The sequence below is a fragment of the Branchiostoma belcheri genome, unplaced genomic scaffold (genome assembly GCF_001625305.1).
Source record: "Branchiostoma belcheri isolate BF01 breed outbred unplaced genomic scaffold, Haploidv18h27 scaffold2, whole genome shotgun sequence".
Lineage (NCBI taxonomy): Eukaryota > Metazoa > Chordata > Leptocardii > Amphioxiformes > Branchiostomatidae > Branchiostoma > Branchiostoma belcheri.
The window spans coordinates 4647073-4672147 of record NW_017803490.1 but is presented as its reverse complement, the minus strand read 5'-3'; the positions used below and the strand labels follow the sequence as shown (position 1 = coordinate 4672147).

Below are 25075 nucleotides of genomic sequence, written 5' to 3'. Positions count from 1 at the left end.
GTTAAGACCTCATAGGCTGCGTGTTTTATACCTGATGAGAAGACAAGACCTCACAGGCTGCGTGTTTTATGCCTGATGAGAAGTTAAGACCTCATAGGCTGCGTGTTTATGCCTGATGAGAAGACAAGATCTCATAGTCTGCGTGTTTTATGCCTGATGATAAGACAAGACCTCACAGGCTGCGTGTTTTAGGCCTGATGAGAAGTTAAGACCTCATAGGCTGCGTGTTTATGCCTGATGAGAGACAAGACTTACATACTTTGAAAGGCCCAAAAAAGTCGGATCAGAAATGTCATTTTCCACGTTACGAGAAAGCTTTAATCTTCCTCCTCTCGTGACCGCCCCCCCCCGTTCTGATAACAGGATGTGCTCTTTAGCCTAATTAAGCACATTCATTAAAAACTAATGAGTGGAAATTGTAGATTGCTTGTGTGCAGGATAGCTAGAAAAGCCAGAAAAGTCGGAGCAGAAATGTTCTTTTCCACGTTAGGAGAAAGCTTTAATCTTCCGCCTCTCGTGCCCCCCCCCATTCTTATATATAGTACATGACGGAGTTTCTTGTACATGTATATGATTGTATATGATATATCTGGCATATGTATGTTAACAATCATAAAATTTCCTGAAATGTTACCCTTCGGAAAAGCTTCCATTTCTCCATATAATCATGAGGTTAAATCAAACCTGCTTGACACATTGCAAAATGCCCCATTGTAATCCTATCGGATATGATCATAATTTACGTAATTTACAAAATACTCCCAAAAATATTTGGCAAAAAAATTATGTCTCCGTGCTTTGTAATGTAATAGAGGGGCAGCGAGTAGGCAAAAATGTGTGTAACGGGACACGGCATTGAATTTCAGATATTGCCCCTCCCCCGCACACTGAAATGGTACAGTCCGCCTGTGGTGACCGCCTATTGTGCCCGCCTCTCGTTGCCATACTCCAGTACTCGCGTCACCCCTTACTCACATAGTCTATCTCGCAGATAGGATGTCGTAACTGGAAAAAACGCTAGGTGCGCTTTTTACAAAACTGTCTCTAATCTGCCATATCAGACCAACACCTGGATGTTCACACTGACGTTTTCTTTAGTTTTGGGGTAGTCGTGCATGTACCCTGTGCCATCATCCATAGTGACTATTAAGGATGACACCCAGGTTATATGCCCTGCATAATTAAGCAAAACTTTTCAAAATTCTGACGGAAAATGGTTAGTTGAAGGGCCCCGGGCTGATTTTTAGAGTACCACCCAGAAAATAAAGGACTCATCCTGGGGCTTGTTTCTGCAGTTTTGAATGCTCAAAGTATGAAACGCCAATTCAAATGTGCTAATGTGAAGCAGTATGTGTCAGTATCACAAAGATTGACTTGTTCAGAATATTTCCAGTTTTGCTGCCCTGAAATCGCATTGAATGCTTTTTGCCTTGCCGGTGGTTGGTTCTGTCACGGTCTGCTTGTATTTGAAAATTCTACGTCAAAATCGTAAGACACCTCACGACAAATCTGACCTCACCGTTGGCGAAAAATTCTAAGAATATGTCTGGCGAGTTCTCAAAGTTAACCGATCTTTAGTGTTGTTGTTATACAGTGCTTTTCTCGGGGATTGTAAAAAGCTCTTTTTGTACAGTCACTTTGAAAAGATAAACAATGTCTACAATTCTATACCTTGTTGTGGTATAGACTCACACAAGTCAGAAAGATCCAGTCAAAATAGAGTAGAGCAAGACAAAACTCACCACTTGAGTTCGAAGCATGGTGCAGCAGAGAAAACTGCCTTTCTAACAACCTGTCTATCGCTGGGACTGACGTAGATGTAGAGAGTACCTTACGGTGTATTTGCAAAACAAATTTGCGCAAGACCTTAGGAACGAACCATTCATGAATGTGGTGTGTGTGTATGTGGATGACACTGTACACACGAAACACAAATTGTACCAGAAAACATACCTAATTATATACGGATGAAAAACATCAGGAAGAAAACTTTTTTTCAAAACGAACGATTTAGAATTTTTAACTTGAAATGATTTTCCTTTTTATCCACCCCTTCGCCACGGTTGTTTCTAACCCATGCCCTTATTATTTGTACATAGGGTCAACATCTGTAATATTCCCACAGTTGTTTTATTGCGGCTGGATACCGATCGTCCAGCAGAAGCAGTGCCTCCTGTTGGAAAGGAAATGTACTGCATTAGCTTCTTCCCTAGACTGGACTCTAATTAGGTCTACACAAGACCGATATTATTTGCATATCAATCAACAGTTTCGAGCTCTCTCCAGTATATCACTGACGAAAGATGGTGGATGCTACCTGAAGTTGTTCTGACTGTTTCTAAAGTCATATCCAGTTGCTTGAGTAACTGTTTTGGCCTATCTTATTACCTGGATGTCTAGCCTCCACCGACCGATTTGTGAGGGGTGAAAAGATACAAGAAACTGGACTAAAAGCGAGTGCAGGCTTCTCCAAACAGAGGTGAGGAATTCCCTATACAATTAGAATGAACTTGCAAGAAATAACACACCAGGCATATCATGTTTCCATATATGATTCCTATGATGTTCTAAGATTAACAAATCAGCCAATATACCATATGCCTGGCCCTGGCAAAGGTGGTTTGGGCCTTGTTTCAAATGCATGTATACAGCATTTGCGTTCTCTATGAAGACTTGTTGTGTTTTTACTTCTACTGACACTGTTACAACATGGTGATCCACTGTACTATCGGTTGCCTGGTAACGTTGGTTGCCTAGCAACAATCTAAATTTACGTTCTCTAAAGCTTCGCTGTGTTCTTTACTAAGGCTTCTACTGATACTGTTACAACATGGCGATCCACTATGGTAGAACCGCAGTGCTGTCGGTTGCCTAGTAACCCCGGTTGCCTAGTAACAGTCTAAGAACAACAGGTTGTTGGGCGTGTCTTCATCCGGGATCTCTTGCACCATGTCCTTACTGGACCTAAAAGTAAAGAAATAGAATTAGAAGGATATTTTCTTCACATGATATCAATACGGAATCATCATCATACAATATAACCAGTGTTTATTTTGGAAGTGTTTTCATTTATATGTACATGTTCTATCATATTGCTGTCTGGTGTTCAGATATTTGTTATGTAACCGAATGATCTCGCGATCATCTAAAAGCAAGAGCAGCGATATTTGAGACATTTCATAATCAAAGTAATGATACTTGGTATGACCATGATATGTTTCCGTTGCATTTTACCAACAGAAGTGGTTGGCTGTACATTTCAGTAAGACGAGTGATCCTACACCAGTTTGTACCTATTCATGCCAACGGTACCACCCTTCCTTTGCCGCCCCCTAGCGATTGTGTTTGGTTTGGCAAGTATTAACTTTTGCAACTTACAAGCCGACTACCCAGTTCCGGACTGTCTCCGGACTGATGATGCCGGTGGAATCCCGGAAGTAGCTAAGGTAGCGGGCGATCACTCCAGCCTGAAACAAGAAATCGGAAATTTCAGTCTTGTGTGCTTTTGTAAATGTATTCATCCATTATTGTTTTAGAATTAATTTTTAATCAGAAGATTGTACGTCGTAACTTGCATCATGGTTTATGTTTCATAACATGATTAAACAGTACACATTCCTGACGTCCTAATGCCACATCCTACCACCCAAGGCATGCCGGGACACAACCCTGTCAATCAACTTGTACCCAATCTCCGCCCACTCCTAATTTTTGCCGCTGAGGACGAGATACATGAAAATGCACCTACGGTTACATTACGATTCGCCACGAGCATTACAAGACAACTGCTTAAACTTTGCAATGTTATCTGGCGGCATATACACAGTGCAGTGCTGCCACCTAGCGATTTATTTACGTACCACATGCGGCGCAGCCTGCGAGGTGCCGGTCATGCTCATGACGGAATAGTTGCTGTTGATCCAGGCAGACTGGATGTCTTCTCCCTTACAAAAGAATTACAACAACATATGGTAAATCTTAAAACTGGAAGTACTGCATTTCTGAGATGACGAAATATTTTCTTATACATTCTGAGGTACATTTTTCTAGAGCAAATTGATATTTCAGTTGGTATTGGAAAAAAATGGTATTTCATGATACCTCAGGTGTGAAAAATGCCTTTCCCAAGGACACAGCGTCCAGACAGGAATAGAACCCGTTACCTTTTAATATCGTACCGGCTAGCCTAACTACTAGATCATTAAATCCGCGACAAAAATTATAGTTTCCCACACCGGGAATCGAACCCGGGCCTTGGCGGTGAGAGCGCCAAATCCTAACCACTAGACCATATGGGATGTGCGTGTGCCAAGGAAAATTTGACCCTACTCACGGGTGCAAGGATGTCCACGCATGTACCGTAGTTGGAGAAAGTTGTAGAGAACTTGTCGACAGCATTTGTGGCGGCAACTGTTATTCTGTGAAGGAATAAAGAAATGGTAGAAATCAGAACACTTGGTCCTGCCATTGGAAGGCATTTCAGCACCATACTGAATAATCTGTCAATGTGGGAGTTGTTAAATCGGGGGGGGGGTTGTTTTCGTGTTGTTGTTTGTTTGTTTGTTTGTTTGTTTGTTTGTTAAATCAGTGGAACAGCAGTGCAATTTCTGTGTTTTATTCCAGGAACAGACCAAAATCAAATGCAATGCGTGCGCAGACGTCATCCATGGCCTTAAATTTTCACACAGGGCAGGGTCACTGCAAAAAGGGACAGATCATTACTCATAGGGGAGCGTCGCTGGAACAGGGACAGATCATTACTAACCACGCAAAAAAATCTACTTACGCGGCCTCGGCACTGGCAGGGGAGGCGCTACAGGCGTCTGTCTGATCGTTTCCCGCCGAAACCACAAAGATCATGGACTGGAAAAAACAGCCCATGGAGACATTACCGTACATTCAACACTGATCTTCTAACCTGTGCATTGTCATTCGCAGGAACGCCATCTAGCGACTCATTTCGAAAACCAATGGAAGACTTCACCTACATTCATGAGAGCTACATGTATGCCGTTGATACAGTTGAATCATCACAAGAAATACTGTAAGTATACCACATTTTAGATGCATATGATTCGTGCTAGATACATAGAAATCATTTCAAATGGCTGCTCTTGATTTAAGACATTCTCGGGGGGGGGGAGGGTATTCACCCTGACATTATACCAACAAGGCATCATGACGCGCAAGCGCAGACGTATTTATGAACCCCATAATCGCAAAATAACCTCCTTGATTACCCAGAACTCACCTCGTTGGCGGCTGCAGCAATGGCGGCGTTGAGCGCAGCAGAACGCGAAGTTCCAAGCGACATACTTGAATAAAGAACGCAGTAAATTACACCGAGCTACAAACAGATATACAATATTTAGTAGCACGCTTTCTATAGACTGTTTACTTTCTACCATTCAACAACAACAACTTCTTTTTGTTTCAATTGCAATGCCAGCACTAGTACTGGAATTTTAGAACACTCCTTTACAATTAGCAAGTACAAAACAACAAGAGTTTCCCTCACTTGGTGATGGCCTTGTATGTTGGCTTTTTCTCCTTGTGTTTTTTGACGTCTTTAGTGATCCACTCAATAGCTAGTATCAGATTACTGAAAATAATAAAATAATGTATCTCATTGCAATATTCCATACTGTACAATGTACATGTACAATTTAGTCATAAATTTGTGGACTTACCAACTACCAAGTATCTAGCATCTTCAAAAAAAGAGAACAAGAAATAGCCATGCCTTCAAGTAAATACCGAGGCTTGAGGTGTCTTAGAGCTAGTGGACAGTTGAACTCTTTGCCACAAAGTACAGTAGGGGCATCATCACTAGACAGCCCTGTATTACTTACTCTGTCTTGCCGGAGCTGTTTTGGTTCATTGTCCGCACGGCCACCAGTTTCACCTTCTTCGCTACTCCGAATGTCTTCCCGCCAATTATACCTGAATGGCAGAGAGAGAGAGAGAGAAAGGGGAGGGGATAGATAGAGTGGGGTAGATAGATAGATAGATAGATAGAGAGATGATATAACCAAATGTCCCAAACATACAATATACATAAGAACCAAATACCCACTGAACTACATTTGTACCATCTTTGAAGTATGAAGAACGTATTCTTACCCGCCACATGTGTCCCGTGTCCGTTCCTATCCGTAAATGGGGAGGGGTCATCAACAAAGTCCACACCCTAAAGCATAATGGGTGAAATATGATGTTAAAATTTAGGCCCTTTTTAATATCTCAGCTTTTCGTCGAAATATGACAGAAAAATCTTGACATAAATAAGGAAAGGAAATTAAACCTTAAGTCATCTTGGGCAGCATAAATCGAAAAGTTGTGAATGGATCTTTGTGTTATCTTTTATGTGGGTAGGTGTCAGTAAAATTCGTTTTGGAGCTCCCCAGTCCCTTTCTATTGTAATGTAGTAGAACGTTCTGCTTTTATATCTTTCGCACGTGTTTAAAACTTACCCAGGAAGCTCTTCCCTCAAACTCTGTGTGCTGAGTGTTGATTCCACTAAAGAAGGGTGAAAATATTATAGCGATGACCACTGATATTAGTAGTTACATCACATACCCTACCCACTCTCTCATTTGCTATATTGATAATTGTGATTAACAGTCAGGATAGGTCTAATACTACTGGGCTTGGCATATTTACTTTATAATACATATCAGTCATCTTTATTAGTGGAAATTAAAAAACAGTAGCAGAGCATAAGTGCAATACAAGCAGACTGGATAAGAACAAGATATTGGAATTCTTTATTTTGCCCTTGACAAACAAGTAATCACAAATATTGTTAGTTTACCTGTCCATCACGTAAACTGTTACACCTGTGCCATCGGAGCTCGCTGGAATAAGAATTCGAATAAGAAATGCTTTTAAAATTAGGTTGTAGGTGAGAGACCTTTTCATGTTGGAGCAAAAGTTTTAACTTTTAAACAACCCTCACATATGAACTTTCATGATAGTCTCCTTCCTACTTGTTCATGTGAATGAAGCTGTAACATTTTTGGCGACGCCGCAGGTGCGAAGCCTTATTTATATCATTCTTGTATGTGGTGCGCATGAGAGAAAACCTCACCTTTGTACGAGAACCGACCGTCGATGTTTAGCATCCTCTGGTTGGTGCGCACAAGGTTCTGGGACAGAGATGACATGGGTTTTACGACTGTGACATTTTGCGACATTTTACCGATGGAAAAATGCCTATATTTTCTTATTTGATTTAATGGGTTTAGAGTATGTAGTGATAACTTATTATTAGTTTTGGTTTATGTTTAAGAAATATGGGAGATATGACTTACCCATCCTGCCATGCGCTGCACGTGACACTTCTCTTCCGTCTCGTTCAGTTCTAGGGTATTTTCGGTACTCTCGTGCCCAGAGTGCCCTTTCACCACCTGGTTGGCCTCGATGTAGTCTACATCCGGGGACTCTCGGAGACGTTCGACGATACTGAACAAAAATGTATGAAAAAATACACAACGGTACCATAACCTTTATATAGTATGTTTATTCATAACGAATTTTGTTCCTAAATTATAACAGTTATATAATTAATCATAAGAAACAAGTAACGTTAGATATTTTAGGTTACGTCATATTTCAGTTGAGATTCATTGAATGCTTAATATATGGACAAATTCTTTAAATAGTGCCAGTTATGCACTGGTTACAAGTGTCCATACTTACCCCCTCGGTGCAGTAATGGTATAGCCCACCAGGTCACCAATGAGAAACTCGTGTTTCACGCGAGACTTGGCCAAGTCCGAGGTTTTGAAGATATGCTTCACTTTGTCCATATGGGCAGCTCCTAAGGATAGACGAATTGAGACAGATTATTTTTCTCGAGTAGGATAGCAGTTCAGCTTCGTTACGGCTTGCATTTTCCAACCAAGCACAGATGGTCACCTCTACTCTTCTCAATAAGTGTGCTGGGTTCTTTTACGTGCAGAGGTTTGACGTTTCAAGCTCCCACATACACGGCCCCCCTTGCTTGTATACCTCACCATCCAAAACTACATACATATGCGTCGTTATAGTGCTACGTTTCATTGCAAGAATTTGATATAGGTCGCAAGTTTTAGAAAGTACCGGAATGATGTGAACCGTACTGAAAGTTACCACTGAAAACTTTGTTTTTGTTTGTTTGTATGTTGTTACTCCGTGAAGGAGGTCAGGACCTCCGGACGGAGTGTTGTAATCGGCTGATTTTTCATGTTCGCAGTCAAAACACTGGGTTCTCTTCGTGTAATCGGCACGCAATTTTATACGCCGTCTGCGGGCATGCCCGTGTTGATGCACGAATGTGTATTTTTGCCGTTGCTGCTTTCGCGGTCAATGTAATATCGCAGACGCACCCCTACAATTACGAGGCGAATTGGAACGGTCCAGAAAAACGCGTTGTTTGGAATAGCGGGGGGAGGGTAAAAGTTCATGCAGATACGGGGTGGTTTTTATAAGTGGTTCCAGATGTTTTTGCCCATGGTTAAGAGATGCCAAGTTTTTTTGGAAGATGTTCGCAGCCAAAACGCATTTCTGCCGTACGTCGCATTTCTGTGTAATTTCGCATGTGGTGTTGCATTATGTCCGGGATGATGCACGTCTTTTTATTTTTACCGTAGCTGTTTTGATATTGGAGTAAATGGTTATTTTCGAAACATCCCTACTTTTACAATCCTGTGGAATAGACCGTAGGTTTAGGCAGTTGTCTGGTAGCAGAGGTACTGTAAGCAGATATCCTGGTTATCTGGCCGGCGGTAGTAACACTCGCGGTGCTTACCGCCACTGTTGCTGGAATTTGGCTTGTTCCAGGCGCGCTTAATTAGGTACAGGCACCGTAAGACGGTGGGGCTGTCTTTGTTACTAGACACGACCATGATAGTCCGATCTTTATGTGAATGCAATGATTGTGTGTGTGTAATTAAAATGAAGTTAGAACTTGAAGCACAGTATCTTTACACTAGTATCTTTACACGCCCTGGGAGCAGTAATGGATTTAGCTCTTTGTATGTTTTATGCTTGTGACGCGCCCTCATTGTATTAACCCACGCTCCTCCGCAGCGTCCGCTAGCGCGCTATAATTAAATCCACATCTGGGCGCGCGGCGGGGTCCCCAGAGCAACACAGTGCGGAAGCATTAGCGTGTATTTGTGTCCTGGGGCCGAGAACGCATTTTGCGCAAAGCATGCTGGGTAGCAGAGTGAACTGTCCTGGGGACGAGAGTTTGTGGCGCGGGCGGAGAATGCCAAAACTCCCTCCGTGGCTAAGTTCCTTCCGCGACTAACTCCCTTCTGGGCAAATGTAGAGGGATAACGGTACACCCTCATAGCGTCACCAAATGAGGTACTTTGTAAAGGTCCGTTTCATTTGGTATATATTACCATTGTGACAGCATTTTATACCCCAAAATAGGAATCTTGCGTCTTGTTTTAGGTCCCGATAGTAGAAAGAATGCAGTGTACATGTATTCAGATGGCCGCCGTGTAACGTTACGTACTAGCGAGCGCGCACGACAATACCGCCAGAGTAGAGTAGGTTATCCTAACCCTTTAGATAGCGCAAAGAAAACAAAAACGACAGATTTGCATTAAAGAAAGTTTATTTTCCATAGCCTGGGCTAAGCCACGATCTATAACCTATGGCTTCTCCACGGGCGCTGGGGACGAGCGTGGTGTTAACCGTTGCCTAATTATAATGTCTGCACAGTAGGTCTGGCGTTGACGCTTGGGATTTTGTTGAAATATATAAAACTTCACGGAGAATTGTCGCCTATGGCTTCTTGTTATTTTTTGTGACAAAGGAAGAAGTGTGTTCCTTACGTCCATCGTCAGTGATGTTGTTGCGCAGAACCACAATGTATTCATCCGCGATGGCAGTGTCATCGTCCGTGTTGTACAGAGGTGCTGAGAGGAAAAACAATATATTTCATCCATAACTGTAGTATGGAGTGAAATAAAATCATCCATACATATAGTATGAAGCGAAATGTGAAGAAAACTATCAACTTATGCACAAGTCATTATCGTAGTACATAGTGCGTCTATTGTACAGTATAGTTCTGCGTATGGCCTTACAAAAGCATCTATTCTGTACAGCTAGCTACAACCCAAACTTTTTTTGCCAACGTATACATTGCTACCCTTTTCACACTAGCTAGTCAAGTTGCAGGAACTCTTAGACATTGCAAGAAGCTGTGCACTGATATTTGGCAACCCATTCGGCGTATTACAGTAGTAGAGCCCTGTAGCTGCTTTAAGTCATTGAATTTTATAGAAAATGTGATAATCTCACAAGCTATTCTCACCTTTTGCACAGACGCATCCTACAAGTGTAAGAATGAAAACAGCCTTCATTGTCAACGTTTTTCGATGCTTGTCACCGATGTAAGTTAGAGTGTCAGCTTGCCCGGACTACGGTGGCTACACTACCAACCGACTGCAGCACATGACACGTTATACTGCTAACTGTTCCACGGCAATCCAAAGATTAGTCGAAGCCAATTTACTAACTAATTTACGTGCCTGTACGGCCTATGGAAACGGAGACTTTAGCAAATATTATAGTAGCACGACATTTTGTCTAATGCTGATTTATCAATTGTAGATATCAAAAGTCGTAAGAGCAAAGACAACATTACATGGGGAGTAGAATTGAAACGGTCGGTTAGAAGTTTGCTCAAATATCAAGACACGCCCAAATCTAAATGAAATTTTTGATAATTGATAGTTAGCTAGCTCAGGGTGGTACACGATTTTTTCTCTTCAATACATGCTTTAAGTGGCGTCAATGGCCTGGTGGTTAGGCTAGTGGACACGGGATCGAGAGGTCCCTGGTTCGATTCCTGGCAGTACTGTGTGGACTGTTTTGTCTTAAAGAAAGGACTTGTTTGAAAGGGCAACTATTGTGTCCAAAACCGTGCCTATCTAGTTCTAAACCTGAATGGGCTAGGGTTAGAATCAGGCACGGTTCTGGATACTGGTCTCCGCGTATCGTAGATTTGTCCCGGGCATGGTTCTGGATACATAGGCTCAGGCATGGTTCTGGATAACGAACGATTCTAGATACAACAGACTTTGGTTGGGGAGGTATATAATGAGGCAATGAATATAATGAAGGATGGTCACCGCCTTCCAATACTGGGCCCAAGGCACATTAACATGGTAAAAAAAACACTAGCACTAAGGAGTCAAAAATTTATGGTACCATGGTTTCAGGGACCCTCGATTGGAAACTTTTTTTCTTGGAAATAAAAATTAAATACTGATGTTCACGACCCAAAACTTACTTCGATTCAACCACTTTACTCCCGTGCGTATATATGTACTGACAAATACTCTAATAGAAAAGAATAGAATAGGAAGAATATATATCTGGATAGTTACGTGGCCTACGTGACCAAATCATGTTCTATTTGTGTTTCATCGCGAGCTCGGCACACACAAAGACGATTGACAAGAATGGAACAAAACTATGATTAAAGGTAACAAGCCGCCGGCACCTCCCCTGCTTCTACACAAGGGCTGTGTCAACAACCTGTGGCGGAGTGATATCCCACAATCAATGGAAAATGCTGTTCCACATCACCACTGTTATCCCTCCGAACAATCGAACAAGCTTCTAGCTTGGTACTTGTAGAAAAAAATATTCAATTTATAGTATTTCTTAGAAACAAAGCTTTGTCCTTGAATTATGACAAATTATTTGTAAAAATTAAATTGTTCTATGGTCTACAATATCATGGAATACGCTTGAAATGGTTTAGAGAAATATTGTTGCTTTGAACGTCAATGAGAATAGAAAGAACCAATGGCTCTCATTTTTTTAAAGCTTCAAGCTATTATGGTCATGACATAGTCTACTGCTACAGCAGATATGGGCGTCTTACGTAACAACTTGCAGTTCTGAAAAATGTCGACAGATAGCTCTCATGTATAGTCGATTGAAACATTTATTCTCCTCTTCTCGCAAAGAATTATGGAAGGAATCTTCATAAAAAAGGAAGCAAAATCAAGGATCAAATCCAGCAAACTGCTCCGCGTCTAGTACAGATTATGCATAAGAATGATGTGTTCTTCGCCAGCTACAATTTAGTGAAATGCAAATGCGGACACCAATATGGCGGACAGCTTTCGTTGCCATGGAACAATATATGTTGTTGGTCAAAGGCTGATATATGATTACTCATTTGACAAATGCTAGTAGCACACATCCCTTTGCCAAGCGGATTATAATTTTTGTTGCGAAATTTCTATCTTTGCACAGAATACCAAACAATGTTCATAACTTACTCTCATGTTGCTGTTATGTGGGTAGTGATTAAAGGATAAAGGGAGGGGGCTAGATTCCCGGAAACAATTATAACCACAGAGAACCTTGCCGTTCAATTTCCTGGAAATCGCCAAGTGATTATCTAATCAAACTACAGTACCAAAATACTGCAACCTCTATATTACACGGTTGTTAAACATAGGGTGTATTAGGTCAACTGTTTCTATTGTAGCAAAGTTTGCAAATTTGAAGACTTCCTGTCTTTAGCCTTTCATCTCTCACCGACTTTCCAGGACAATCTGATTGAATCACTCTCCACCAATCAGCTGTCCCCGTGGATGATTATATTACAGCAATCAAAAACCTCGTTACCCTACAATGGTCACCCCATTATGATAAATCATTGAAATAGGCCACAGTTCAGAACAAGGTATATTGAGACGTCCTCGGCTGTAGCTGATGGCAATTGAATTCTTGGAAAAGGCCAGGGGGAGACAAGCTGGCGAGAAAGATAGGTGGGAGGGGAAGAAGTATTGCCGGCCTTGCCCTTCTGTTTCCTTTTTCCCTGGAATTCAATTCTAGCCTGGGGCCAGCCGATTTGTAACGGCAACCCCGAAAAATTTTTTTCGAAAAAAAATCGGAGTTGGCGCTACAAATTGGATGGCACGTAGGCTAATTCAATTCATGCAGGATTCTAGATTCAATTGTTTTGGGTGTGGATATTTGTGTTTTTTCTTAGAGAGAGAGGGTTGATAGCATGATAGCACGTGGGTGAGAAGATTGACAGCAGAATGACAGGAGGTCAAAAGATCAGACACGGGAAATGAAGATATCATGAAAACCCAAAATACTTCTCGAAGTCTGAAATATCTGATTTCTTATATTTAATGGTAGTTGTAGGTAAAATCTTCAAAACAATAGCTTCTGTTGATTCACATGTTAACGTTGTATCTCTGTTTGTATTCACTACATGAAATCCAGCATTTAAGTCTTGCATAAAGGTTAGCTTTTTCCGTCTATTAAAAACGTAACCTTTACGTAAAACGGAACCTTTACGTGTGTTTTAAGATATGTTGAAGGATTAAATTTCATGGAGTGATTGTTCATTAGCCTCTACCAGGCACCGCGGATCGCTGGAAAAATAGTAGAAATTGGCCGAAATAAAGGGATAGTATACCAGAGAAGATCCAGGGCCATAGAAGCTCCAATTTGCGACCCACATTTTTCCAGCGATCCGCGGTGTCTGGTAGAGGCTAATTGTTCATCACTACACTGCCTAGAGAGATAGAACGCCCCAAACGTGTCTGAGAGAGAGGTGTAGCTAATTCTCGTCACTTCTTTTCTTCAAAAGTTTTCTCGTCTTCCGAAGAAGTATCGGGCTTATTGCTACGTTGGCAAACTTCCAGTAGCAGGTAAGAATACAAAATGGAGGTGGATTTGGTCCAAGATCCCTCTTCGATACGAGTATTGACGTACATCCGTTTCTGCCATTACGCACAGGGATAAGCAGTGTGGGTGAAACGCAACCTTCGTGATGAGTATTCAAATCAGCTCCTTCACTGCCTCGTCTGTCAGACCCGCATACCAAATATGGTTACCACACTTCTTGGTGTCGTGACCTCTGTTATGTTTTATTGTAAAACAACAGCAGATATGAGAATTAATCAATGAATTTTTTGTCAGATAGTTCATATTCATTCGTCATCAGCTTTGTCGACATTTACCGTATTGATTTTTGGCTACGTACGATCGTAAGTCCTCAATTTCCGCCAAAATATCCCACCATACGTCAGTATATGCTACTTTAAGAATGACACACCAACGTATTGACCGCACTTGCAGAACTTGTAACCAATAGGAGAAACGATCTCACCACAACCATGGATTCAGCACTAGGGACAGTCTCCACAGTAGTTATAAAAACGCTGTAGAGAGTTCCGGCCGTGCGGAAGTACTGTTTTGGGTGGCTCCGGGTTTGTGTATCTGCTTGTTCGGGGCGAGTAGGTTGACAGCACGTGGGTGAGAGGAAGATTGACAGTAGAATGACAGGAGCTCAAAAGGTCAGACACAGGAAATGAAGATGAAAATCATATCACGAAAACCCAAAATACTAGTACATTCCTGATCGAAGTCTGGCATCTCTATTTTTATGATATTTAATGGTAGATGTAGGTAATATTGCTTAGCATAAAGAATGTTATCAATGTAGAGATTTTGTTGCAAAATTTCGCGTTTATTTGCCGAACAAAAACGCAGCAACACAAACATGTCCCTGAATCTCGGCCACGAGGCTATTTTTAGCAACACGCTGGTGTGTATAACCGGCCATTGCCATGTTTGTTTTTCTTCCTAGCGCTGAAGGTCACGTTATGAAAAGCCACAGGGATATGTTCAAGGTCAAAGGCATAACGGTTCCTTCTGAGAAAAACAAGTACTTATAAGGGAAGGTGAAGTGCCTGGGGTTACAGTGTTGAGCTGGGGCTCCCGATCGCGAGCTGCACTCAATAGACTTTTAGTAGTGGTATTATATTTGTGACAGAAAAATTATTTCGACTCTCCTTTCAGAGTGGACACACATGGAATAGCTTATTACCTTCGTGAACGGAGGTATTGTATTGTTTGCTGGTTCGTTTCTTTGCTGTAAAGCCGTAATGCTCACAATGAAGATTACAGAAATCATTGGGAAATTACAACAACGTGAATTATATGTCCTCCGTATAAGGCAAAAGGAATAATGCAGAATAGAAGGAAAAGGGCGTAAGCGTTGACTCACTATACATAGAGGGCAAGGTCGTCTGAATTGATTGGATGAACACATATAAAAAAACGTGCGTGGGGCCACGTAAGTCAAGCCATATTGTGATATTTTTTTTTTTATTCCGAAACATGTAATCACAAGACGTGGTGACGACACACTCAAGTTTTTTCAACTTGTATTAATGCCGAAACCAACACAGGGACAGTACAATACTCATTTACACCTGAGCGAAGTGAGGAAAGTCGTGTAAAGTGCCTTTCCCAAGGGCACAAGATCGGTGGCATGTCAGGACTCGAACCCGGGGCCTCTGGTTCCGAGTCGAGAACGCTGCCGCTGCGCCACACGACCCCACATATTGTGATATACAGGGAGAACCTGAGTACAAAGCAGCTTACGTAAACCCACAGGTCAAGAATAAACGGGGATGGGAGTTGGTTATCGTGCTTTTATTCGGCTAGCGGTAAGCACAGAAAGAAGCTTATTTTTGAACGTCAAGCATTTCCCTTAGTGGCATTGACTTGGGGTCGATGTTCGATACATGTACTGTGAAGGCCGCTGTTCGCAATGCGTGGCTCTTGCATGTACATTTTTAAAGTGCGTGCTCGTGGCAATGTCGCAAATTAACTGCACGCAGACCCTGTATGGTTAGTATAAGGTTGTGCAGAATACCATAACGTTAAAACAGAAAACACTGCATGGAAATGCTGAAAGACAGACATTTGGAGCAAATACAGCATATTTCAGTCCATTTCCCTCATTTCAAAATGGACTGTTTCATATCAACATTTTCCATGTAGTGTAGAATACCATAACGTTAAAGCCAGGGCTGACAGACAGAAAGAACAGAATGGAGGTGCTGACTGGGACAGACATTTGCTCTGGAGAAAATACAGCATATTTCAGCCCATTTCCCTACTCATTCCGAAAAGGACCTTTCAATATCAACCTTTTCCATGTAATGCTCTTCAGTATGAAGTGTTTCAATATCCACTATGTAGTCCACTGCGCTTTTAGTAACGAAACCACAGAAAAATTCTACCAAAAACAAGACCTCCGTGTCCGGAGGTAAGACGCCAGGCTGTGGCTTTAACGGAAGAGCACAGCAGAAGCCTTTAACCCTTACATTAAAGTTTAACACTAGCTCTGATCCTTATAGCAACACCCCCACTCACGACACACGCGCCTTTTCTAAAACCTTGACGAGTGCACCAACCAAGTGTCTGAAGCACACACACAAAACTACGTATACAGAAAAATTCCGTGTACGGAGGTAAGACGCCAGGCTGTGGCTTTAACAGAAGAGCACAGCAGAAGCCCTTAACCTTTAAGATCAACACTAGCTCTGATCCTTATAGCGATACCCCCACTCACAGCCACGCGCCTTTTCTAAAACCTTGACGAGTGCACCGACCGTTATCCGCACGAACGTTGAACCCGAGATTCCTGTTAACGTGACAACGCAACACAGACAAGCGATTGCGTTCTTAAAGTTTCTCAACGAGATTGCTCAATGTAAGGCGAAATGAACAATTCATTGTATTGAACTCAGAAATCAGTTGGTTGAAGGTCTTTGTGTGTGCGTTGGGGGGGGGTGTACTAGGAGATGGCGGTGAACGTCGGTTATGAAGATTGACAACTGTTTCTCTCCAAAATACAACCCACAAACTTAAGAAACCTTCATAACCACTTAACAAACCTTCATAACCGACGTTCACCGCCATCTCCTAGTACAGCACACACACATGTACACACACACACAAACACACACACACACACACACACCCAACACACACACACACACACACACACACACACACACACACAAAGACCTTCCACCAAGTGATTTCTGAGTTTGGCCTTACATTGAGTAATCTCGTTGAGAAACTTTAAGAACGTAATCACTTGTCTGTGTTGCGTTGTCACGTCAACAGGAAGCTTAGGTTCAACGATCGTGCGGATAACCTTCGGTACACTCGTCAAGGTTTTAGAAAAGGCGCGTGTGTCGTGAGTGGGGGTGTCGCTATAAGGATCAGAGCTAGTGTTAAACTTTAATGTAAGGGTTAAGGGCTTCTGCTGTGCTCTTCCGTTAAAGCTACAGCCTGGCTTGTTACCTACATACACGGAATTTTTCTGTAGTTTTGTGTGTATGCTTCAGACACTTGCAGGGATAGTGGGTGGATATTTGGTTACTTCATTGACAGTAAGGCTGAGCCCAAAGGTGACCCAGCACGTGTATGTGGGCAGTACGTGGAGGAATTCAGGAAGGGGTTCCCTGCGTGTAATACCTGGTTGAATTCGACCATACTATAAATCGTACAAAGTATCTGCAAAATGTTATTTTCTTGAATGAGAAAATATATGCCCTACATTGCACACAAGTATTGGGAAACGAAACTAATGTTGTACAGTGCCAAAATGAATCCAAAGGTAAAGAAGAAAATGTATGAAGAAATGAAAACGAGAGACTATTAATCGTCATACCATATGTATGTAGTGTGTATTTAGTCATTTGTTCAACCTTCATGATCACGTAGATTTCATGATGAAGGCAACTTTTTTTACCATTGTTTTATTCGCACGCTCGCATCAGTTTTGGGATTCCCAGAGGATGCCATCCATATAATGGCCTTATATGTTGCACACCCCTATCAATGCACTTGGAACATACCTCGGATAAAGGAAACATGACTGATGTTTACAAGGTCGCGCGAAACGACTCGTAAACCCAAGGTGAAAACCTCCGATAACACCTCGCTACAAAATTCCACAGCGTTTTGAAACCCCTTCTTCGGGAAATGGTCTAACAATTCACAGGTTCACTCTTTTTGAAGAGTAATAAGGCCACACCGACTTAATTTTATGGATGATATCCGCGCGCGCATTGATTTTCGCCTGTCGCCCTCAAAAAAAAAAAAAAAGATCACCTCCACCGAGGCTCTGGCCTGGCTCTAGGCCTGGAAGTCAGCGACAAAACGGAGCCGGGCACCCAGACTATCGAATTCGAAGCTCCACGACTCAAGAACTCAGTACATAAGTACAGTACCGATTCATAAATGCCGCAAAAAACCAGCACGTACCGGCTTGTCGTCGCGAATTCACAATACCAGCTTTGTATTCCTGTGGTTTATAGCATTTTTATTTTTGGCCGGAATTTTTTTTTTATTCGCCCGCGCGCACTAGTTTGGGGGTCTTCAGAGGATGTCATCCATAAAATTAAATTGGTGTGGCCTAATCATTGCATGTACATCTTATGCTTCTCTAATTTTGAGCATTTTCTATGGATTTTCGGTCCATTGATTTGTGTAGCGGAAGCTCGCATGGTAGCGCAGGCGCAGTTTTCTGTGTAGAAGGATGTACGGTTGAATGCCAAGGGCACGGAGCCCTTAACAGCCCTTAATTGCGCCCGGATCGTGCGTTGTTAAGGTAGCTAACCTTGAGAGAGCTATCCGGCTTGCATGTTGAGGTTTTGTATTGATGTTGCTTCTCAAGCAGGGAAACGACTGGGTGTCACTGGAAGACAGAAGAAAAATGTCCAGACTATGCATGATGTACAAAATGACTAAGAAATTGATGGACCTAATACCAGCCCAGAAAAGAACAAGAAATTGCCATGCGTTCAAGTACCAGAGTTATCAACCAAGGATTGAGATGTTCAAAAACTCATTCATTCCTAGAACTATCGCAGAGTGGAACTCGCTGTCACCAAGTACGGGCATTATCATTAGATAGTCTTAAACAATGTTTAGAGTTAGATGTTCAAGGATTAAGTGTAACAAGTCGTTCGGTGTGATGTAACTAGCCAGCTGCCACCGCGCCGCGTGCCTGCGAAGCTGGTGTGTTACGCCCAAGGACGGTTATACCGGCTATACAGATACAGATATGGATACGGCTTGAACAACAAGTCGTTCAGTACCATGGTCGGTGCAACTGCCATGGGGTTTCCAGGAAGTAGGCTTGGTTTTCTGATCACTGTATCCGCATTGCATACAACCCCTGTTTATGCATAATCATGATGAATTTTCCTAGAACCTGTAGATACCTTTGATGCCAGATGGCGTAGACAGTATCACTCTTTTGTTTACCGTCTTTTCCACTCATCTAACACCATTGTTCAATCTGTACTTAAGTGGGATTCATTCTATCGCAACTCATAATTCACAAACCTTTGAAAACGTCTGTGTTTATAGGATTTTATTTAGGTAATTGTTAATTTACTGTTTAACTATGGGCCAGTGAGTGCATGAAACGATCAGATTATAATGAAATTAATCTCCAAGCAGATCCTACGTGGCAAGCCAGTATCAATTGGCCAGAGCTATTAGCCATTAGCTCAGGTGGCTAATAGTTACAGGGTGGCTAATGGTTACAGCTATGATCAATGGATACTGTTTTACCATCGTATGATCTACTTGGAGATTACATTAACTCTGGTTACAGTAGATGTATTGCTTACGATTGGATTGTTATGTTATGTTTACCGAAGGAATACATATTGTTTTTGCTCAGTTTCTTCTTCTTTTCCAAACAGTGACCTCCGACCTGGTCAATGGCCGTCTCTCACCATGGTAACTGGTGTTGTGTTAAATAATGTTGCAATTTTATAGTAGTTTTTCTTCGTTTTCTCGTAACCAGTGAACCCCCCTATATAAAGTACAGTAAGACCAGACTGAGGTTTGACGCACTCACACTGGGAAGGACCCCTGCTCTTTTGGATAAGTGCGGTGGGATCTTGAAAGTGCTCGAGGTGTGGCTTTCCTTAAACACGGGACATCCTGCTTTACGTTCTATCCGAGAGGCTGTCCCTAACGGATGCTAGCCTATTGCTAGGTACTCAGTGTCACCAGGCCAGTGTCGAGTGAGGAAATAGATGTAAAGAGCTTTTCAAAAGGACTCAACGCTGGTGGCTGCTAGGGATGGATTGGGAGGCATCGTTTAAAAGACTGAGGAAGATACTAGGAAATTAAAATAATTTGTCAAGTCCAGCCTTATACACAAACACACACATCTTCTTCTGTGACTCAAGCATGCTACTATTTCTAATAACTTCGCCAAGGTGAGAGTCAAGGCCGTTTCCACCAGTGCTGTTAGCTGATTGGTTGGTTTGTTAATCTGCTTAATATTTTATCTGTTGATTGGTTGGCCGGTCGGAGCATGTCTAGAGAATAAGCAAACGTCTGACTTAATTTATAATCCTTCTTTATGATAACAGATAGCATTTATTATACATTCATGCCCTATCGGGCTAAGTACAGGTAAACAGATGCAAAGGCATATTCATTTTTGTATTACACACAGAACTACTAATACTAATCTAACAACATTATGTCTAAAACTACTCTAATACAAAACAACATTAGCTCTAAAACTATTCTAAGGTTTGGCTTTTTCTCGTTTCTTTGTGATGTTAAAAATGCCCCCCCCCCTTTTTTTCTTGAGTAGTGACACTGTGGCGTTGAGCCCGAATCACGTGACTCCCCCACCGTAGATTAATTACATTCCGCGCGATACGCCTCTACAAGGTCATCCTCACCCGTTGTCATGGGAACGGTTTTGATTGACGTCCCCGTGGGGTCCCGCTTGGGACGCGTTGCATGACGGATGTGCAAAACAGGGTCTGGAGAAATCAAGCCGCGGTAATAACGACCCGGGTCACGGCCACGCGTACCTTCCCATCAATCACCATTTCCCGCGCCCTCAAACCGTGTTATATGGCCTGTGTTCATTCCTCGGAGGCTGTGCATGGGGGGAGGGGGAACACTGGACACACCTGTCCTTGTGCCGAGATTGGTATAGGATTGTAATATATCAATGTGCAAACATAAACACCACATTAAATTGGTTATCTAAGCACGCGTAAAAGTTCCGCTATTTCCGCTATTTGCTCATGCTTTAAGGTATACATAAATGTGGCATTTCATGCCGAGAACGTTTTGCTTTTCCCTAGTGCCACAGTATAAGGGCTGTGCTATACGTAGCAGAAATACCTTAGAAATTTGGATACGGTGTTTTTAGGATATTTAGGATGCATTTGGACCGTAGGTTGAAGGCACGTGGGTGAGGGAGATATAGATTGACAGCCACAACGACAGGAAATCAAAAGATAAGATGGGGAACGTGAAGATCTCGGGAATTGTCAGTAGGAGTCATTAGTCATTAGTGAGGGGAATTCAGGAGGCCAAGGATTTTATATTTTCCGAGAGGTCTGAAATCTCCGTTTTCTTCTTGACCATTCGAGTGTTCCCGTATCCCCCACAGGTAGCCTCCCGCTTCCTAGGAGAAATTAGAAAAGACGAATATTTGAACCCATCGCCGGTGATCGTGGTCGACATGGGGGGAATTCAGGAAGCCAAGGATTTTATATTGTCCCGGAAGTCTGAAATCTCCGATTTCTTCCTGACCATTCGAGTGTTCCCGTATCCCCCGCTGGTAGCCTCCCGCTTCCTAGGAGAAATTAGAAAAGACGAATTTGAACCCATCGCCGGTGATCGTGAGAGCCCTTCATCACCATGGAGGCGCCGCACTGTCGGGTGCCTCAGGGAACCGCCGGACCCAAATGTGCAGGACGAGTCCATTCCAAACTTTAACGGGGGCCGCCGTTTTTTATCACTTATTTTTTCCAGCTGTAAAATTGACAAACTGTAAAATGGACGGTTTCTGTATGTAGAAGTATCTCTACAAAATAGGATGTAGACAAAACCAGAACAGTTGAACTATAACAAATGAAATGTAAAGATACTAGTATGAACTAGTAAAACTAGTTGTCTGAATAACTCACTACGACTATAGAATGGAATAGGCCTAAGCCATCATCAATAACATAAATTTTAGTTACAAAGAGGTTTAGAAAATACTGTGCTTTGGGCAGTTTAACGCGTTGAATGGGTTTTGTAAAAATGCAACTTTTATTGTGACATTTAGACTATATGATGGGCATGTAATTTACTCGCTGTTATGGGCGCGAAGATTTTTGCTTGTTTGGCAAAACCGGTAAACCGTCTTCTGACTACAGTTTTGTGCGGTAAGCTGTAGACCAGACTGTAAGGTTTGAACCACTCACATCTCTACTCTTTTCGATAAGTGTGGCGTTGCTCTCCTTAAACACAGGACCTCTGGCTTTATAGCCAAGCCTTGGGGACGTCCCTAACCGAAGCTAGGTGCTCAGAGTCAAGTGAAGAAATAGGTTTTATGTGCCTTTCCCAAGGACACAAAATTTATTTATTTATTCAAAATTGCGACATGACAATACAAAGTGTGCACTAGGCAGCAAGTATGCTGATAGCGTGCACACCCAACACATACCTGTACATATGACGTAAAAAAACAACAACAATAAATAGTTAAAGCAAGATTATACACAAGTATACAATTTTCATATAAATTACACCTATAATTAAAATCAATTATTATATAACTATACAGCAAAATGAATGTTAAGTTAGGCTCAGCTGGAAGAGGCACAGAATCTTTTTGATTGGGCAATGAATGTGTGGAGTGCATGTGTGAGTTTTGTATTTGTATCTAAGTTATGACCTGGAGAACCCTGGAGCAGAACAGATGACACAAAATAGGGGCCTGCAACACTTTCTGAATCGAGTCATCATACGATTTGTGTTCTTTCTATTTCGAACCTCGCTAATGTTCTCCATTGGTCACTCAAGTCCAAGAAATGCTCCTTCTTGTCCCACGTTCTGGTTCCACGCTCTTGACTTCCATTTTTGACCTTGAAGTGTGACCTTTGATGACGTGTGAGCGTCATTGCCGTTACGCGTGACCTCGATTCAGGGACAGGTCACGAGGTGGGTTCATGATTGCACCTATGACGTTTCCCGCGCTTTCTGCAGACGACACTTTCTGTCACGCGGAATCATCAGGGTGACAGGGTATTATGCAATCAGTCAACCGTATTGATACGGCATATGTAGACAGGTCTTAGGCTATGAATGTAGGCACGGGCGTGGGCCCTGAGAGTATTCCTTAACTCCTTGGAATCCATTTTCTATGTTGCCGCTTTAAGTGCTGTCAGAAGGGGTTTTTTGTTCAGTTTGAAAATGCTATAAACAAGTGGTTTTGAGACAAGCCTGTCCTTGGTACTGAACACTATCCACACATCGGTAGATAGGTCTGTCCTTGGTGCTGAACACTATCCACACACACAAGTATGCCTGTCCTTGGTGCTGAACACCATCCACACACAGGTAAACATGCCTGTCCTTGGTACTGAACACCATCCGCACACAGGTGAACATGCCTGTCCTTGGTGCTGAACACTATCCACACACAGATAAACATGCCTGTCCTTGGTGCTGAACACCATCCACACACAGGCAAACATGCCTGTCCTTGGTGCTGAACACTATCCACACACAGGCAAACATGCCTATTCTTGGTGCTGAACACCAACCACACACAGGCAAACATGCCTGGCCTTGGTGCTGAACACTATCCACACACAGGCAAACATGCCTGTCCTTGGTGCTGAACACCATACACACACAGGCAAACACGCCTGTTCTTGGTGCTGAACACCATCCACACACAGGCAAACACACCTGTCCTTGGTGCTGAACACCATCCACACACAGGCAAACACACCTGTCCTTGGTGCTGAACACCATCCACACACAGATTAACACGCCTATCCTTGGTGCTGAACACTATCCACACACAGGCAAAATGTCTATCCTTGGTGCTGAACACCATCCACACACCGGTAAACACACCTGCCCTTGCTGCTGAACACCATCTACATACACCTGCCCATTTTCTGTTCTTTCCTATGCAGGACTTCAGGTTGTAATTCGTTTTCCTGGATTTTTCCAGCATTTTCTACCAATCTGATTGTCTAAAGGAGTATGCGAATGCCCCCTGCTCCTACACAGTGCCCCCTGTCGATGCAGTACCACTTGTGTGGCTAAATTGACCTTTTACAAGAATGATTACATCTTAATTCTTATGTTACATTGTCGCCATGCACATATTAGCTTTAATCGGCGCTACAGATCCGTGAGTTACCTTTGACCCTAAGAACAAACACGCACCGCGCCGCCCCTACTACTTTCATCTGGGTAACACAGGAATGTTCCAATACTAGTGTCAATATACTACAAGGCGCTACAGGCACGTAGCGCCATAGTTATTGTATGTAACTTCCTCTGTGTGCTGTAACGTAGTACAAGCGAGTTCCTTCATTTTTCTTTAGTATATCAAACTTTTACGTTGGTCAGGGCATCCCAAAAGAACATTTTCATCAGTTATCGTTAAATATCATATAATAATTTATTTGCAAACCCATCCCCGGAGGCTAGTTGCAAAGAAACTCACAGATACTATAACGTTAAGAGGTAGAAATAGTCTATAGATCTATCCAATGTTTCTATGTACATATACATAGCTTCTTTTATGAAGGCAGTGGTTTATGGAAAATTAGTCCAACCTTATTACTAGTAATTCATTTCATGATAGGTCATTTCAGGTAATGTAATAATAAAAATCTTCCCTTCCAAATTATCTCTTTATACTTGGTAGTTCTATTTCACTTTAAGTTGATTTTTTTGGTTGACTTTTGTATCTAAAAAATACAACAATCAAAGATTCATGAGAATCTAAATTAGATGTTGCTACAATATTTGTACCAGACTGAATAACAAATACTCCACTCACTATACCCCACCGACAGTTAAGTACTGTTGATATGGCTATAGTTGGTGGTCTATTGTGTTTGTTAAACAAAGAACCATATAAATTATCTGACACACAGGTGGTATCGTTGCCTTCACCCCATTCGTCCTTCACCTACTAGTAGCAGGATTTGTTTGTTTGTTTATTGATTTACACAATAAAATATAATCAGAAAACGGTCCTGGATAGTCTAGGCATGTTGAAGAACATAAATTTTAATCCCATGCGCGGTTCTGGATTTGTTTAAACTCTCCAGAACTGTGTCAAAGCAAAGTTCTGGACAAATCAGGTTTTGGATACAACAGGACATAATACTAGGGACTCGTTGAAACTGTGTGTGTGGGTGGGGGGGGGGGTTCC

The 25075-nt window shown here is 42.2% G+C and overlaps 2 protein-coding genes and 1 non-coding gene across 3 annotated transcripts in view; 1 reads left to right on the top strand and 2 right to left on the bottom strand.

Annotated features, from left to right (window-relative positions):
* Window positions 1-2329: 2329 nt before the first annotated feature.
* Window positions 2330-25075, top strand: part of LOC109468562 (protogenin-like) — a 123276-nt gene continuing 100530 nt past the window's right edge. Inside the window, exons 1-2 of the mRNA XM_019766821.1 lie at window positions 2330-2479; window positions 4939-5044. Of these exons, the coding sequence (XP_019622380.1) occupies window positions 4993-5044 (52 nt within the window). The 5' untranslated portion in view covers window positions 2330-2479; window positions 4939-4992. The remainder of the gene's footprint in view (window positions 2480-4938; window positions 5045-25075) is intronic.
* On the bottom strand, window positions 2493-10473 carry LOC109468592 (proteinase T-like). The gene is made up of 16 exons (XM_019766899.1): window positions 10316-10473; window positions 9831-9914; window positions 7702-7822; window positions 7314-7464; window positions 7091-7148; window positions 6815-6857; window positions 6474-6519; window positions 6124-6190; window positions 5853-5943; window positions 5519-5602; window positions 5252-5315; window positions 4787-4863; window positions 4334-4418; window positions 3861-3944; window positions 3379-3467; window positions 2493-2964 (listed from the first exon to the last, which is right to left on the bottom strand). Exons 1-16 carry the CDS (start codon window positions 10362-10364, stop codon window positions 2889-2891), a joined length of 1269 nt encoding a protein of 422 aa, XP_019622458.1. The 5' UTR covers window positions 10365-10473; the 3' UTR covers window positions 2493-2888.
* On the bottom strand, window positions 4227-4298 carry Trnae-cuc. Its single transcript has one exon. It is a non-coding gene; the product is annotated as a tRNA-Glu (tRNA).